Raw genomic sequence first — 14,673 nt, 5'->3', positions numbered from 1 at the left:
TTGCATGGGGAACTGTGACCTTACATTTCTCCAGCCAAGAGTGTCCATCAGAACCACCTCTGGAGATCTTTTAAAAATAGACCCCCAGGCCCATCTTAAGCCTAATACGTATCTCCAGGACTAGAACCTTGAGAGGTGTTTTTAAAGGAGCTTTCACAAATAATTCTGATTTTCCCAACCAGGACCATGCAACTGCTACTCTGGTCTTTATATAATTGTTCATGAGTTTTACTGAACATGCTTTCTAAAAATGAATGAAATTTTAAAAATTTATTTTGGCCTGGCTGGTGTGGCTCAGTGGATTTGAATGCCAGCCTGTGTACCAAAAGGTCACCAGTTTGATTCCCAGTCAGGGCACATGCCTGGGTTGTAGGCCAGTCTCTGGTTGGGGGTGCACGAGAGGCAACCAATCAATGTATCTCTCAGACATCGATGTTTCTCTCCCTCTCTTTCTCCCTTACGTCCCCTCTTAAAATAAAATCTTTCTTTTTACAATTATTTCATATTGTTTTAAAGATTTCATTTATTTTTAGAGAGAGGGGAAGGGAAGGGAGAAACAGCAATGTGATAGAGAAACAGATCGGTTGCCTCTTGTAAACACACCAGGGACTGGACCGGGAATTCAACTGGTGACTTTTCACTTTGTGGAATGATGCCCAACCAACTGAGCCACACTCTGGTCAGGGCAAAAATAAAAAACTTTAAAGGAAAAATCATTTTGATAGTTTCCTTTTACATTGTAAACTTTTTTTCTTTTTTTTTTTTTTTTTTTTTTGCTGTGAACCTTGGCATTTACTTTCAAGTTTAATAAGAATGAAAGTGATCTGCTTTATAAAAGAAAAAAGTTAAAGTATATTTAAATTATGTCAGGGGAAAATGGCTACTTGTCTCCTGGCTTTTTAAATATAATTTTCCCTAATAATACTTTTCAGTGTTAACTTTTCTTTCATGGTCTTATGTTAAGTTTGGACTCCTTTATATAAATATTATACATAAAAACATGGCATTTTAATATTATTTGAGGCATTAGTTTGTTTTCGGATGATTTTATATGACATTCATTCACATTTTTTAAATTTTAGCCACTGAAGAACAGTAACTATCGGATTAGTAAATCCCGATATGATTCAATAGATAGTTATTTATCTGAGTGTGGTGAGAAATACAATGACATCGACTTGACAATAGATAAAGAAATCTACGAACAGCTGTTGCAGGAAGGTGAGCATCCACGCCTTTTTTCCTAGATTTGATTGTATACCTTCCGTTCTTCAAAGCTCTTTTAAACTTCTTTTGCTGACTCCTGGTCTGGTTTCTGTTTTTAGTGTGAAGTCTCTAACTTTTCTTAAGAGGCTGCTTGTTCCAAACACTTGTGAGATCTTGACTTTTAGCAAAATGAACTTATTTTGGTGCTCTGTGTCTAGGCCCACATCAGTGCCCCCACAGGCCTTGTGTAAGTAAGTAGTGAATAAAACTCTGGCACGCACCCAGGGCCCATAGGATAAAATCCTCCACAACAGGAGAATACTGAACAAAACCTCTAGATACCCTGTCTTCAAACTTCCTGAGCTGTCCTGTCTTCTTATGGAACTCAGAACAGTGGCACCTTGAGCTCTGAAGCGAGTCCAGTGTGACTTCTCTTTGCAGGCATCGATCACCTCCTGGCCCAGCATGTTGCTCATCTCTTTATTAGAGACCCGCTCACTCTGTTTGAAGAGAAAATACACCTGGATGATGCCAATGAATCTGACCATTTTGAGGTATTTCCTGTTCTAAATGCATTTTTATTTCACTAATAACCAAGATGGAGGCAGTTTTCTATACCTTAGTGACAGTAGAAATCTCAAATGGCTTACATTACCCAGTGCAGTAAAGAACTAAGAAAAATTTTAACTGGTTTAAAATACCTTTATTATGATTCTCACAGGTTGTATCTCTGCTTCTAAATTTCTTGTTCAGAATTTTCTCATTTGCATAATGGTGAAAAATTCAAGTATTCTGCATAAGAATAACTCGGATCATTTATTTCAGTGCTGTGACATATCACCCAACTTTTGTTAACACTTGCTGTTTGTTTTCCTAGCAGGTCACACTCTCAAGAAAATCTTAAATTGTACCTTTTTATAACTGTAAATTGAAGAGTATTAGGTATGGACAGTGAGCAGTCTTCCCTTAGATATCAAATCATCTTAATATTTTTTGGACCTATGGAAAGGTGGTTTTATTCTCTGCCTTTTTATTATAGAATATTCAGTCCACAAATTGGCAGACAATGAGATTTAAGCCCCCGCCACCACACTCAGATATTGGATGGAGAGTAGAATTCCGACCCATGGAGGTAAGACACGCGACAGCAGGAACTAACTCATGTGCACTTGTCTTCTAACTGCTCATCACCCCTTCTGATGCTCTTAGCAGAGGCCCCAGAGGCCCTTAAATGAATTGGGATGCCATACAAATCAAGTGTGTGCATGCTGTAAGCAAGTCCAAAAGTTAAGGATTGATCTCTGAGATTAAATCATGGGCAGATGGGTAATTAGGGAATGACTTGATCCAAGGAGGGCTTTGTTAGGGGACAGCATGTTTGTGTGGTTGGTCTGTAACTCCTCTGGGCTCCTGCTTATCTAGGTTCAGTTAACAGACTTCGAGAACTCTGCATATGTGGTGTTTGTGGTGCTGCTTACTAGAGTGATCCTTTCGTACAAATTGGATTTTCTCATTCCACTGTCAAAGGTAAGACTATTTCAGTGTAGTGATGGCTCTAGCTATGTGTAGATTATTCTGTTGTTTGTTTATTTATTTTAAATCTGACCTCATTTAGAATTGTTCGCCCTTTAGAATAAAATGTTTCTCCTTTCATCCTTTCTTTTTTTTTTTTTTTTTTTTTTTTTTAATTTTAAACCTAATTTTATACTATAGATCTTGGTACGATGATACATTGGTGGGGACTCCTGGGGGGGGGGAGTGCTAATAGTGTAGTTCCTCGCTCAGCCCATTTGAAAGATGATGGTTGGAGTGAGTCCCACCAACTGATTTCATTCTCCCCCAAATCTCATTTTGGTTACGGTATTAAAATTAGGATAGGAGGGGGAAGTATGCAAGGAACAGTCGCCTCAGAGGAACCAAACTGGAGATGTTTCTGGAGAATGTAGATGGCCCTGCACTGTCAGAAAAACAAATCAGAGTTAATCAGTCTCAGCTCAATTTAAAAAAAAAGAACCTTCTGGAAGCAGTTTCCTGGCAGAACCATGGAACAGGCAGCGGATAGAGGCCTTTGGTTCCTGGGCAGTAGGTGTCTTGGCACAGAGAGTGGCTGGGAGAAGCTGGGAGGCAGACTGAGAGGTTTGCTGAGGTTTTAGCGCAGAGAAAGGAGTAGAGCAGCCTGTTGCAGGTGTGGAAGGAGAAAGAAAACTGCCTAGCCTGGCATCTGCTCCCCCTCCCTCCTGGGGGGCACTCCAGCCTGTACCTGTCCCACCCGCACACCTGAAGGAGGTCTGCAGTCAGCTTGTCCCTGTCTGCTCTTCACATCCAGGCCCAAGGTGACCTGTAGAATCCTGTGGGCCCACATTGCTCATGTGGGTGTACCTGCTGGGGAGAGGAACCCATCTAAGGCACAGTCTGTGTAAGCTACTAGTCTAAACCTTTGTTTACAGATATGAATAAAGAGATGTCTGAAAGTCAGTAGAATACTAAGAACTCTTTAGTAGCCTTAAAGAGAAGGGCCCAGCTGGGCCCGCAGAGTATATTATCCTTAGTGAAACACAGTTATTTCGAGAAATTAGAAAGAACTCTTAAAGAAATTGTGATTAGTGCCCTAGAAGAAATCCTAGAGAAGGGTCACATTCATAAAATGAACAAGCATTGTGAACCAAAGAACATTTGGAGAATAGTTGTTAGAAACAAAGAACATGGTAGCCACACGTTTAAAACTCAGTATATGCACCAGTAGAGCTAATGTTATTGAAGATCGAAGTCAGTGACTTAGGAAACCAAATTGAGATTCATCCCAGCAAGTGGCAAAGAAATGGAAATTATGGAAAAACTGAAACATGGAGAATAGCTCCTGAAAGCTCAGTGTTTGTGTAATAATTTAGAAGAAAAGAATAGTCTATATAAAAGAAATGTGAGATAGAATAGTGAAAGAAATAAGACAGTATTTTCCCTGTAAGGGTCCATGTAGGTTGAGACAAATATTTAAAGAAGGTTCCAAATCTAGAAACTTCTGAGTCTCAAAAAAATCGGCTATCTAGATAGGAGAGAAAATTAGGGTACCTGCCAGGAGGGGGAATGCTTCTCATCTAAAACATTAAATCCTAAAAGAGATGTAGAAAAATCTTCAGAATCCTGAGGGATTAAGAATTACAACCATTGAATTTTCTTCCCAGCCAAAACAAATTATTCTTTAAATTCCAGGTTATTCTAACAAAATTTAAGAGATTAGCCCTGGCTGGTGTGGCTCAGTGGATTGAGTGCCAGCCTGTGAAGAAAAAGGTCACTGGTTTGATTGCCGGTGCAAGGCACATGCCTGGGTTGCGGGCCAGGTCCCTGGCAGGAGGTGTGTGAGATGCAACCACACATTGATGTTTCTCTCCCTCTGTTTCTTTCTCCCTTTCCCTCTCTAAAAATAAATAACATCTTTAAAAAAAAACAAACTTAATAGATTATTAGGGCTAAAAGTGTGCCAGAAGTCTTATCTAGTGAAGGAGAGGGATGGTAGATACTCTTTAATGCTTGGCATTTAGAGGGAATTTTAAAACTACTTGTTTAAAAGTGTAAGCTGCAAATAGTATAGAAATAGGATTTACTACTTTTAACCTGCTAGTGAAAAGGGATGGGCAAAGAAAAAAGAAACTTCCTAGTCCGTAGAAGTGGTGTGGTGTCAGGGGAGTGGTAAGAAGTATAGCCCAGGAAACATAAAATGGTTAAAAAAAAAGAAGGACAACAAATCTGAATAAACCCTATTAAAAAGCTAAAACACATAAAAAATAGCCACATAATGGCGTATGTTGTTTGCATGTGATAGTCATAAGGACAAATGTGGAAAAGAGCTACATGGTGACCTTTTAAAAAGATAGCCAGAATGACAAATTAATAACAAAATAAAATGTGAGATTGAAAGTATTAGGTAGACAAAACAGTTTTCTGTGCTTTTCCAAGATAATGTTAGAGTTGTGATTCTTTTTACACTATAAAGTGTAAACATTTTTTTGAAGCAGAAAAAGCATTTGAAAGCACCATAGTACGGTAAGAAAGATTACAGCTTTGGTGTGAGCACTAAATTCATGAATCACTTGTAGTCCTTTTTACCCGGGCAAGTTCCTCATCCTGTCAGTCTGGAAGTAGAATGGGGTAAGTGAGGGTTGGGAGCCAGGTGGGTGCAAGGAGGTCCATCACTTGGCAGAGTGCCCTGAGTGTTACTCAGTAACTGACAGGTCACATAAAGAAGGGGAAAGGCTGCAGGAACATTAAATGACATGGTTAATAAGCTACACAACCTCCATCACAAATCTCATACCACGGTGTATCTTTTTATTCAAATGCCCTGAAGAGGATTTACTCAAGAAAATTAATCGAGGAAAATCTTTACTTCTCAAATGTAGATACCATGCAGGGTGCATTCCCACCCAAATTCAACAAAAAGATGTTGAGAAATTTAACTGTTGGAAATTTTAAGTGTTTTTCTTCATAAGTTTCAGATTAAGTCAAAACTAGAATTACAGATTGTATAGGAAAGTGAATGGTAGGGAGCTGCTGGCAAAGCTAATCTCTGAGGGAAAAATTATACTATTACATGCTGTAAACAAAAAATGGGAAATAAACCTCAGCAAATTGAAGATCTAAAGAGAAATAGTAAAACATACTTTTAAAAAGGAATTTATAAAAACAAATTAAAATAAAAACAGTGATCTTAAGAACTTTTGTTGGTACTAAAAAAAAATTATTAGATAAGAAGCCATTTATAACCATGGTGGAATTTTAGACTACTATTTGTGTGCATAGAACTGTCTAGATTATTCAGGTCATATGTGTCTTTGGCGGGGGGGCGGTGGGGGGAGACAACACAATAACAGCCCTGGCCCGTGGCTCAGTAGGTTGAAGCATTGTCCTGTACATCGAAAGTTGCGGGTTTGATTCCTGGTCAGGGTATATACCTAGGTTGCAGTTTGAAACTCTGGCCAGGGTGCATATTGGGAGGCAACTGATCAGTGTTCCTATTTCTGTCCCCCACACCCTCCTCTTTCTCTAAAATCAATAGGCATATCCTCATGTGAGGATTAAAAAGAACAAAACAATAGGAGCGGCCAAGTAATGAAAGATTTTGTTCTGCCCATGCTAGTTCAATGTGACCCTCTACCTTGTGTCTTTTATATATTGAGATTTCCCTAAGATTTCATTATAGGAAATAAGAGATTCTAAGAAGTTTTAAAAGCTCTACTTTGTGGGTCTTAAGAAGTCATTGAAGAAATGGAGAAATCACAAATGAAGAGTTTTTGGTCTCATGAGTTAGTTGACATGGCTAGTGCCACCAGATGGGCAGACAGCATTGGTGGCCCTCCACCCATGGAGGACTGACTTCGTTCTCGCTCTGACAAGAAAGTGAGGCAGCAAAACCACGGGGGTAGGGAGGGCAGAGCATTGAACTGGAAGTCAGGAGGGACTGGGTTCTCTGCCTTTCCTTACAAGGGATCTCAGGTGAGTCTCCGTGTTGTATAAAGGGAACCACCCACCTGCCCTTATGACAGAGATTTCTTGCAAGGTTCACTCACAAACGTGCTTTGAAATGCAGGCAGCCTGGTGATTGTGTTTTTTGTTTTGTTTTTTAAGGTAAGCCTCTCTTAGAATTTCGTACTGTTATTGAAAAGCACATACCAATTTGTGGTTGACTGACACAGGCCCCACATAAAAGTAAAAAGTCTGTTATTCTAACCAGAGAGCACCAGCAGGATGGTAGAATTCTGAAGGGAGGGGGTCCTGATTGCAGAAGTGAGGAAGGTACTACTTTTGTTTGGTCAAGAATGTTTTTACTTAGCCATAATTATTGTTCTCCCTCAGGTTGATGAAAACATGAAAGTAGCACAGAAACGAGATGCTGTTCGGCAGGGAATGTTCTATTTCAGAAAAGATATTTGCAAAGGTATTACATTCTCTGGGATTTCTCGGGTCACTTTAGATTGCACCAAGACCCTAAAGCTCCTCTGCGCTTCTTTCCCTGCCCCGCAGGCGGAAACGCTGTGGTGGATGGCTGTGGCAAGGCCCAGAACAGCCCAGAGCTGGCCGCAGAGGAGTACACCCTGATGAGCATCGACACCATCATCAACGGGAAGGTAGGCGTCCTGTGAGTGCACTTCACTGTGACACCAGTGGGCAAGAGCTGATGCCACATCCTGCTTCTTGTAGGAAGGCGTGTTTCCTGGGCTGATCCCGATTCTGAACTCCTACCTTGAAAACATGGAAGTGGATGTGGACACCAGATGCAGTATTCTGAACTACCTAAAGCTGATTAAGAAGAGAGCATCTGGTATGGTATCCTTTGCTGCTGCTCTCTTTAAAAAAAACAAACAAACAAAAACCTCAATGTAGGCAGAACTCCACAGTCTTAAAATACTGCTTTCTAAACTTGTCTTTTAAAGGATGCATTGATCAGTGCAAGTGCATACCTTTTCATATTTTGATATCTCTGCAATTGGATACACTTTATAATCTTTGATAGTCACAGTGTAATTAGCAATGATTTGTTTTGCTTTTTTAAAATTTGTTTTTAAATCATGTTTATTCTATTACAGTTGTCTCAATTTTCCCCCCTTTGCCCTCCTCCACCCATCCCACCCCGCCTCCTGCTCTCAGTCAATTCCCACTGTGTTGTCCATGTCCATGGGTTGTCATACATGTTCTTTGTCTAGTCCCTTCTCCTATTTTCCACCATTGTCCTCCTTCCCCATCCCCTCTGTTCACTTTCAGTCTGCTCCATGTTCCTTACCTGTGTTTTATTTTCTTCATTAGTTTATTTTGTTGAATAGAGTCCACTTACAGGTAAGATCATACGGTATTTGTCTTTCACTGACTGGCTTATTCACTTAGCATAATACTCTCCAGTTCTATCCATGTCGTAAAAGGTAGGCGTTTCTTTCTTTTTCTTCCTTTCTTCCCTTTCTTTCCTTTCTTTTTTCTTTTTTCGTCCTTTCCTTTTCTTTCTTTCTTTTCTTTCTTTCCTTCCTTTCCTTTTCCTTTCCTTTTCCTTTTCCCTTTCCCTTTCCCTTTCCTTTCCTTTCCGATTGATTTTACTTTTTTTAATGTCAAAATCCACTATAAAGTATTAAAAAATTTACATCCATTATAAACTCTCAGCAATTAAAGCAACATGACAGCCCCACAGAAATAATCAAGTAGAACAGTGAAATAAAATGAGCATTCTAGAAACGTATATATCTAACAATGTAATATATGATTCAATTGATAGTTCAAATCAATGGGGAAAATAAGGCTTATTCAAAAGATAAGGTGCATGAACCACTATTATTTGAAATAAAACAAATATAGAGCCCTATTTCCACATTATACAAAAAATATTCAGGTGAGTTAAAAATCAATTTGTAAAATCTGAAAGAGTTTAGGAGAAAATACAAAATAATATTTTCCTTACTCTGAAGTAAAATATTAAAACCCAGAAGCTATAAAGTAAAATATTGACAATATGACTATATTAAACATTTAAGACTATATGTAGTAATATATATAAAAAAAGTTAAAGGACAAGTAATAGAATAGGAAAGTATTTTCAACACATCTGGAAAAGGGTTAATAGTTTTTGGGGTTTTTTGTTTTTTTTTAAGGGAAAAAATTCTACAAACATTTAATCAAAATGGATAAAGAATTACAAAAAATCATTTAAAGCTTTTTAAAAATAATAAAAACAGGCAAGAAATAAAGAAAAACAGGTTTAGTTTCAACAAATAAAGTAGCAAAATAATATATCTTTGTCACAGATTAATAAGTATTAAAAATATTCGTAATATCAAATATTGGTGACTGTGAAAGGAACTGGGTATTCATAGACTTTTTTTTCATCTTCTTAAAGCAGTCCCTTCAGCAATTTTGCAATGCTGGTTTGGTAGAGGTGTATTCTTTTAGCCTTCTTTTGTCTGGGGAAACTCCTTATTTTGCCTTCCATTTTAATTGAGAGCCTTGCTTGGTAGAGAAGTCTTGGTTGCAGACCTTTGCTTTTCATTACTTGGAATATTTCTTGCCGTTCCCTTCTGGCTTGTAGTATTTATGTTGAGAAGAAAGCTGCTAGCCATACCGGGGCTCCCATATATGTTACTACCTCTTTTTCCCTCGCTTTAGGATTCTCTCTTTGTCTTTGATATTTGCCATTTTGATGATGATGTGTCTTGGAATGGGCCTCATTGGGTTCCTCTTGAATGGGACCCCCTGTACTTCCTGGACTTGTATGACTTTTTCTCTTCTCAAATTGGGAAAGTTTTCTATCATTACTTTTTCAAACCAGTTCCCTATCCCTTCCTCCTCCTCTTCTCCTTCTGTTATCCCTATTTATACAGATATTACTACGTTTCAGGTTGTCCTGCATTTCCCTCAACGCCTCTTCATTCTTTTTGAGTCTATTTTCATTTTCCTGCTCTTTCTGGGAGCTTTTTTTTCTTTTTTTTTTTTTACCTTATCCTCCAGCTCGCTGATTCATTCCTCTGCTTCATCTAGCCTGCTTTTGATTCCTTCTGTTGTATTCTTCAGTTCAGGAATTGTATTCTCCATTTCCTCTTGTCTCTTCTTACAGTTTCTATGTCCGTTTTCATGCTGATGTAGTTTGCAATAAGTTCCTTTTAGTTTCTCTGTAGTTTTTTTTGTAATTTTCTCTGAGCTCAAAGAGCTCACTGAGCTTCCTTAGAACAGTTGTTTGGATTCAGTATCTGATAGTTTACTTGCCTCTATTTCATTTAATTCTCTTTGTGGGGATTCCTCCTTTCCCTTCGATTGGGGGATGTTTCTTTGTCTTCCCATTATTTGTGAGACTCTTCTTTTTTGCTTCTGCTTCTTAAATTGATCTGTCTTGATTTTCTGACTTTGTGGTGTAAACTTCTATGATAGGAGACTGCTGTTTTTTTCTTTCTGGATCTGCCTCTGATGATGTCAGATGTTGACCCTGTTTTACCTTAGGCAGTCTGTTCGAGACTTCCAGAAATCTACTGTCTGTGTCTGTCTCCTTCAGTTGTTAATCTAATCACTCAGCACTCAGCAGTCAGGCTTCGGCACCACAGGGTGGGGCAGAGTCCGTCCTGGGGGCGGGATTATTGGGTTTTCTCTCACTGTTGCCATTCAGGGGAGTGGTCTGCCTGAGCCAGATGGCTGCTGCTGTATAGGGGAGAAGTCAGCACTGGGATCCCGCCAGCTACTGTCTCCGTTCTCTCCCCAAAGCCTCCATCTCCAGTCTTTCCTCAAGTGTCTCTAGACCACTCTGCATGCGCTTTAGCCAGTGACCTACTATCTGTAGCGGCCACTTGTACTCAGCTCTCAGGCTTAAGCACCACCGGCCCAGGTCAGAGTCCCTCCAGGCAGTGCTGTTGTGTCCTCTCACACTGTTGCTGCTCAGGGGAGTGGTCTGCCTGAGCAAGATGGCTGCTGCTGTATGGGGCAGGAGTCAGCACTGGGATCCCACCAGTCACTCTCTCTGTTCTCTCCCAAAGCTTTCTTCCCTAGTCTCTCAGGTCTCTAGCCCACTTTCCCCCCGCTTTTCCTGGAGTCCAGGGTAAGCGGCTGCCAATAAAAATTTATGCGTTGGCCCTTTAAAAGGCTCTTTATATCTCCAGCCACCTGTCTCTGGCAGAGAGCAACCCTGCTGCTTTTTGCAGATGGTTGTTATCTTTGTACTTTTTGGGCTTTGGTGCTATGGGCTGGAGATCCCTGCTTATGATTTAGATCCTGCTCTTTTCTAGGGGATCCAGTTGGCCGTTTCAATATCCTTCTGGTGCTCCCGCCCATGGGCGCCCTGCCCGCCTCCTCGAGTCTGTACCACACTCCTTAGCTAAAGCTGATTCTTCTGCCTGTCCGTGGTTAAAAGGCTCTTCTCTCACTATTGTTCAGTTGTTTGTTCTAGGTGATTTCTCCACAATTTAGCTCTAATTCCGGATTGGTCCTGGGAGGATATCACTGTGACTTCCATTTACTCTTCTGCCATCTTAATTTCCCCCAGTGCTTTTTTTTAAATACTCGTTCATAAAACAGTGGTCTGTCTTTAAGTTGATGGCATCATAGACCATGCAGTACAGTATCTGGATTGCCTATTTGTCATTGAAGTCCAGCTGTGTTTGCTCTGCACCGTCATGGGCTCTTTTTATCAGGCTGAGTAACTCTGTAGATTAAGTAAGCAACACAGCTAGGTTGTCTGGGTCTTCAGCCTGCTAGCACACAGGGAGCACAGCCAACAGCCCCCCTTGTTAGCTTTGAGGAGCTCACATTGACCCCACCTAGAGGACCGGTCAGTTGTGAATAAGAACAATAGTGATGGTTATGGCATCTGTATTTCACTTGAGCCTTGTATAAACTTTATGGAATCACAAAGGATATACCCTCCAAATGGCATATCTGCCAACTTCTCGCTTCATTCACTGTATGTACTATTTATGCGCTCCACATCTCTGATCAAAGATCACTCTGGCAAACTCGGGACCTACTGTCCTGAGATAGTCTCATGACACCAACCAGCATATGTGGTTTTAGCCCTCTGGCGAGATGGGAGGGCACATGTCCTAGCACACAGGTTGGCTCCCCTGTTCCTTACCAGTGAGCTGTGTCAATCATTGCGTAGCATCTAACAGGTAGCGCTGGGATGTATGTGTTCTGGTGCCTGCCTGCAACCTGAAATTCTTTCCCAACCCCTGCCACCTGGCTACACCAAAAGGTCAAACTGTTTTTCTTCAGGATTGTGTTTTTTTCTGGCCACTAAATAAATGTATACTTACTTTAAGAAAGCACTACTTATTAACTTAAGGTGTCTTAATTTTTTTTTTTTCCCGCAGGAGAACTAATGACAGTTGCCAGGTGGATGAGGGAGTTTATTGCAAACCATCCTGACTACAAGCAAGACAGTGTAATAACTGATAAAATGAACTATAGCCTTATCGTAAAGTGTAACCAAATTGCAAATGAATTATGTGAATGCCCAGAGTTACTTGGACCAGCATTTAGGAAAGTGAAATATAGCGGAAGTAAAACTGACTTCTCCAACTAGACATTCTGCAGACGGGAAAATGCTTGGCTGTTTTATTGATGGCAGCCCTCTCAGCCAGCGTGTGGTGTGAAAGCCAAGTTACAGGACTGTGATGTTTCCTGGGCCAGTTGTCCACAAACGGATTTAGAGGCTTCCTTCAGTCGGTAAATCTAGAGTTTATACAGTGAACATGTACATAGTAAAGTATTTTTATGATTAACAATGTATTTTATTAACATATCTAAAGTCATTGTGAACTGGCTTGTACATTTTTCAATCCTTACTCTGGAGCAACAACTGTCTAAGCAGTTCTGTAAATGTAATGTACTAGTAATTATACTATACCTGCATTCCAGAGTTCAGAATGTTTACTGTAAATTTTTTTTTTTTTTAAGACTTTACCTGGGGCCTGATTCACTGAAATTTATTACTTCACTTTAAAGAACAGTTTGTCATGTTAATTTCCCTTGAGTCATCGCCTTTGCTTTGTACATAAAATCACTTTGAATCCATTGAAGGACTTCGGGGGTAACCCTGGGTTTCTGGCACCTTATCCGTTTCTTCTGTAATTGGAATAGCTAACCACTTTCCTACCCTGCTCCAAGCTTTCACCACCATTGAACTGACGGCTGTTAATGAGGGGTACAATACTTTCCTTCTTGGTTTAAATTTGATTCAGGCATTAAGTTTAGAGAACTCTGCAGGAAGGCAGGAGACTTATTACCCTGAGTTCACATGTAGTGATTGTTAGGGGCGATTTTTTGTTGTTGTTGTTGGGAGTGGGGGGAAGTGGGGATTGTTTTTGTCCTCTGCATAATATACAGAGTATTGTCAAAAATGGCACCAATTCTTCTTTAGTGGCCCATGTTTATTCTGGTTGCTGCTGTATATTTAAATTTGCAAATCAAGTGCAGTTGCTGAAGTTTCTGTTTTGTTACTTTTTTTAGTTTCCAGTAAGCATATTGACAACCTAGACAATCTAGACTTTACCTGGCAGATAGATATTCTACATGCTGCTTATTACTTTCTCTATGAAACTCATAAATAAATCATGATATGCACTAAGTTTTGTGAATCAGGGCCCTAACTGTTTAATTGTAAATAATTTAAATTTCACATAATTGTTGTTAGAGCATTTTGTTGAAGTTTTTTTTCCAATTAGTTAAGTCTTACCTGCTTCAGAAATGACGATGTATAGTAGATTATGCAAACCTTAACAGGCATCAATATTTAAACTGTAATGCTGATTTTAAGAAATCGTGATAAAGCTGCTTCCACTAAACCTGTTTATGTATAAATACTAGGGTCTGTGCTATATTTCATACATGCATTTTGGAGGATTAAAGAATGCCTGTTTTTCATTTCAATTTGCTTGTAAATCAGGTTGTAAAAAGGAAGATAAAACTAAAGTGTTTGTGGAATGAGGAAATAAAAGAATGGAATTAGCAATCTGAAAACCCTTAAGTGTGTGAGTTCTGCATCTAAAGGATGGTGGTGAGATTTTTCTTAATTAGCTCAGATACTCTGTGAAATCATTTTTTCATTGTGATCCTCAGATGTTTTTAGAAGCAATAGTGATAAAAACCACTATTTCAGCTTCCCCTAGAAGCTGTCAGTCCCCGGGAGGAGGGAGGGTCTTGATGATTGGCTGAAATGACCACTGGGACAGTGGAAGTGAATTGTTTTTTGTTTGTTTTTTACTCCAAACTGCTGCTTAGTGGAGCCAGCGGTCACACAGGGAGTGCTGAGTGACCTGGGTGCTGTTGGCGCGCTCCTGTCGAAGCTGGAGGCGCTTAGCTGAGAGTCAGCAAGTCCCGCACAGAGCTGTTTTCAACCCCTGGCTTTGCATCCACATCCTTCTGAGTTCACCTGCTAATGTTCTTCGTAGGGCCGATCTACTTTTCAGGGAGCTGTAATTTTACCCAAATGCTCCTACGGTGGTGCTAGTCTGACTGATCTGCATACAGATCTCTTAGGGGTTTTACTCAAGTACACATTCTGACTTGGTGGGCCTGGGGTGGTGCCCACATCTCTGCATATCTAACCAGCTCCCAGGTAATGTTCCTCCTGCCAGTCTGTGGTCCACACTGAGTAACAGGAACTTGATCACTTTCCATTCCCAAGTTACAGACACATCGGTTGTACTTCTCAAATAATACCTGCTTCTCATTTAATTGGGTGTGTCTAGATTTTCCTGCTGCTAAAAACCAGGTAATGCATGGTACTCTTTCTCCAAGACAAGAATGGTACTCTGCCTTTCATGAGCTTTACCACCTTAACACAGCTGAGGACTCAGTTTTAGGAACAGAACTGGAAACACCGAGGTAAGGTAAAACGGGCTTCCTCTTTGGTGGCCCAGCCAAGACTCAGAACCTCAGAGTAAACCCACCCCACTTCTAACCCAAAGTCTAGCTTCCTGTCCATCAGTTTCTCCTGGATTACCAAGAGGTTCC

General features: G+C 40.1%; 1 protein-coding gene across 2 annotated transcripts in view; it reads left to right on the top strand.

Moving 5' to 3' along the window:
* The window catches only part of GCLC (glutamate-cysteine ligase catalytic subunit), a 48,650-nt gene extending 34,991 nt beyond the window's left edge, over positions 1-13,659 (top strand). For both annotated transcript variants that reach the window (XM_054569491.1, XM_054569490.1), the window contains 8 exons: positions 1,083-1,221; positions 1,648-1,760; positions 2,246-2,338; positions 2,629-2,733; positions 7,054-7,135; positions 7,222-7,325; positions 7,399-7,519; positions 12,030-13,659. In XM_054569491.1, the coding sequence (XP_054425466.1) occupies positions 1,083-1,221; positions 1,648-1,760; positions 2,246-2,338; positions 2,629-2,733; positions 7,054-7,135; positions 7,222-7,325; positions 7,399-7,519; positions 12,030-12,241 (969 nt within the window). In that variant the 3' untranslated portion in view covers positions 12,242-13,659. The remainder of the gene's footprint in view (positions 1-1,082; positions 1,222-1,647; positions 1,761-2,245; positions 2,339-2,628; positions 2,734-7,053; positions 7,136-7,221; positions 7,326-7,398; positions 7,520-12,029) is intronic.
* Positions 13,660-14,673: the final 1,014 nt, after the last annotated feature.

The sequence above is a fragment of the Pteronotus mesoamericanus genome, unplaced genomic scaffold (genome assembly GCF_021234165.1).
Source record: "Pteronotus mesoamericanus isolate MK-2021 breed Mesoamerican mustached bat unplaced genomic scaffold, CSHL_Meso_final contig_20, whole genome shotgun sequence".
In the NCBI taxonomy this organism is placed as follows: Eukaryota; Metazoa; Chordata; class Mammalia; order Chiroptera; family Mormoopidae; genus Pteronotus; species Pteronotus mesoamericanus.
Note: the sequence above shows the minus strand (reverse complement) of the source record. Positions and strands in the feature narration are given on the sequence as shown.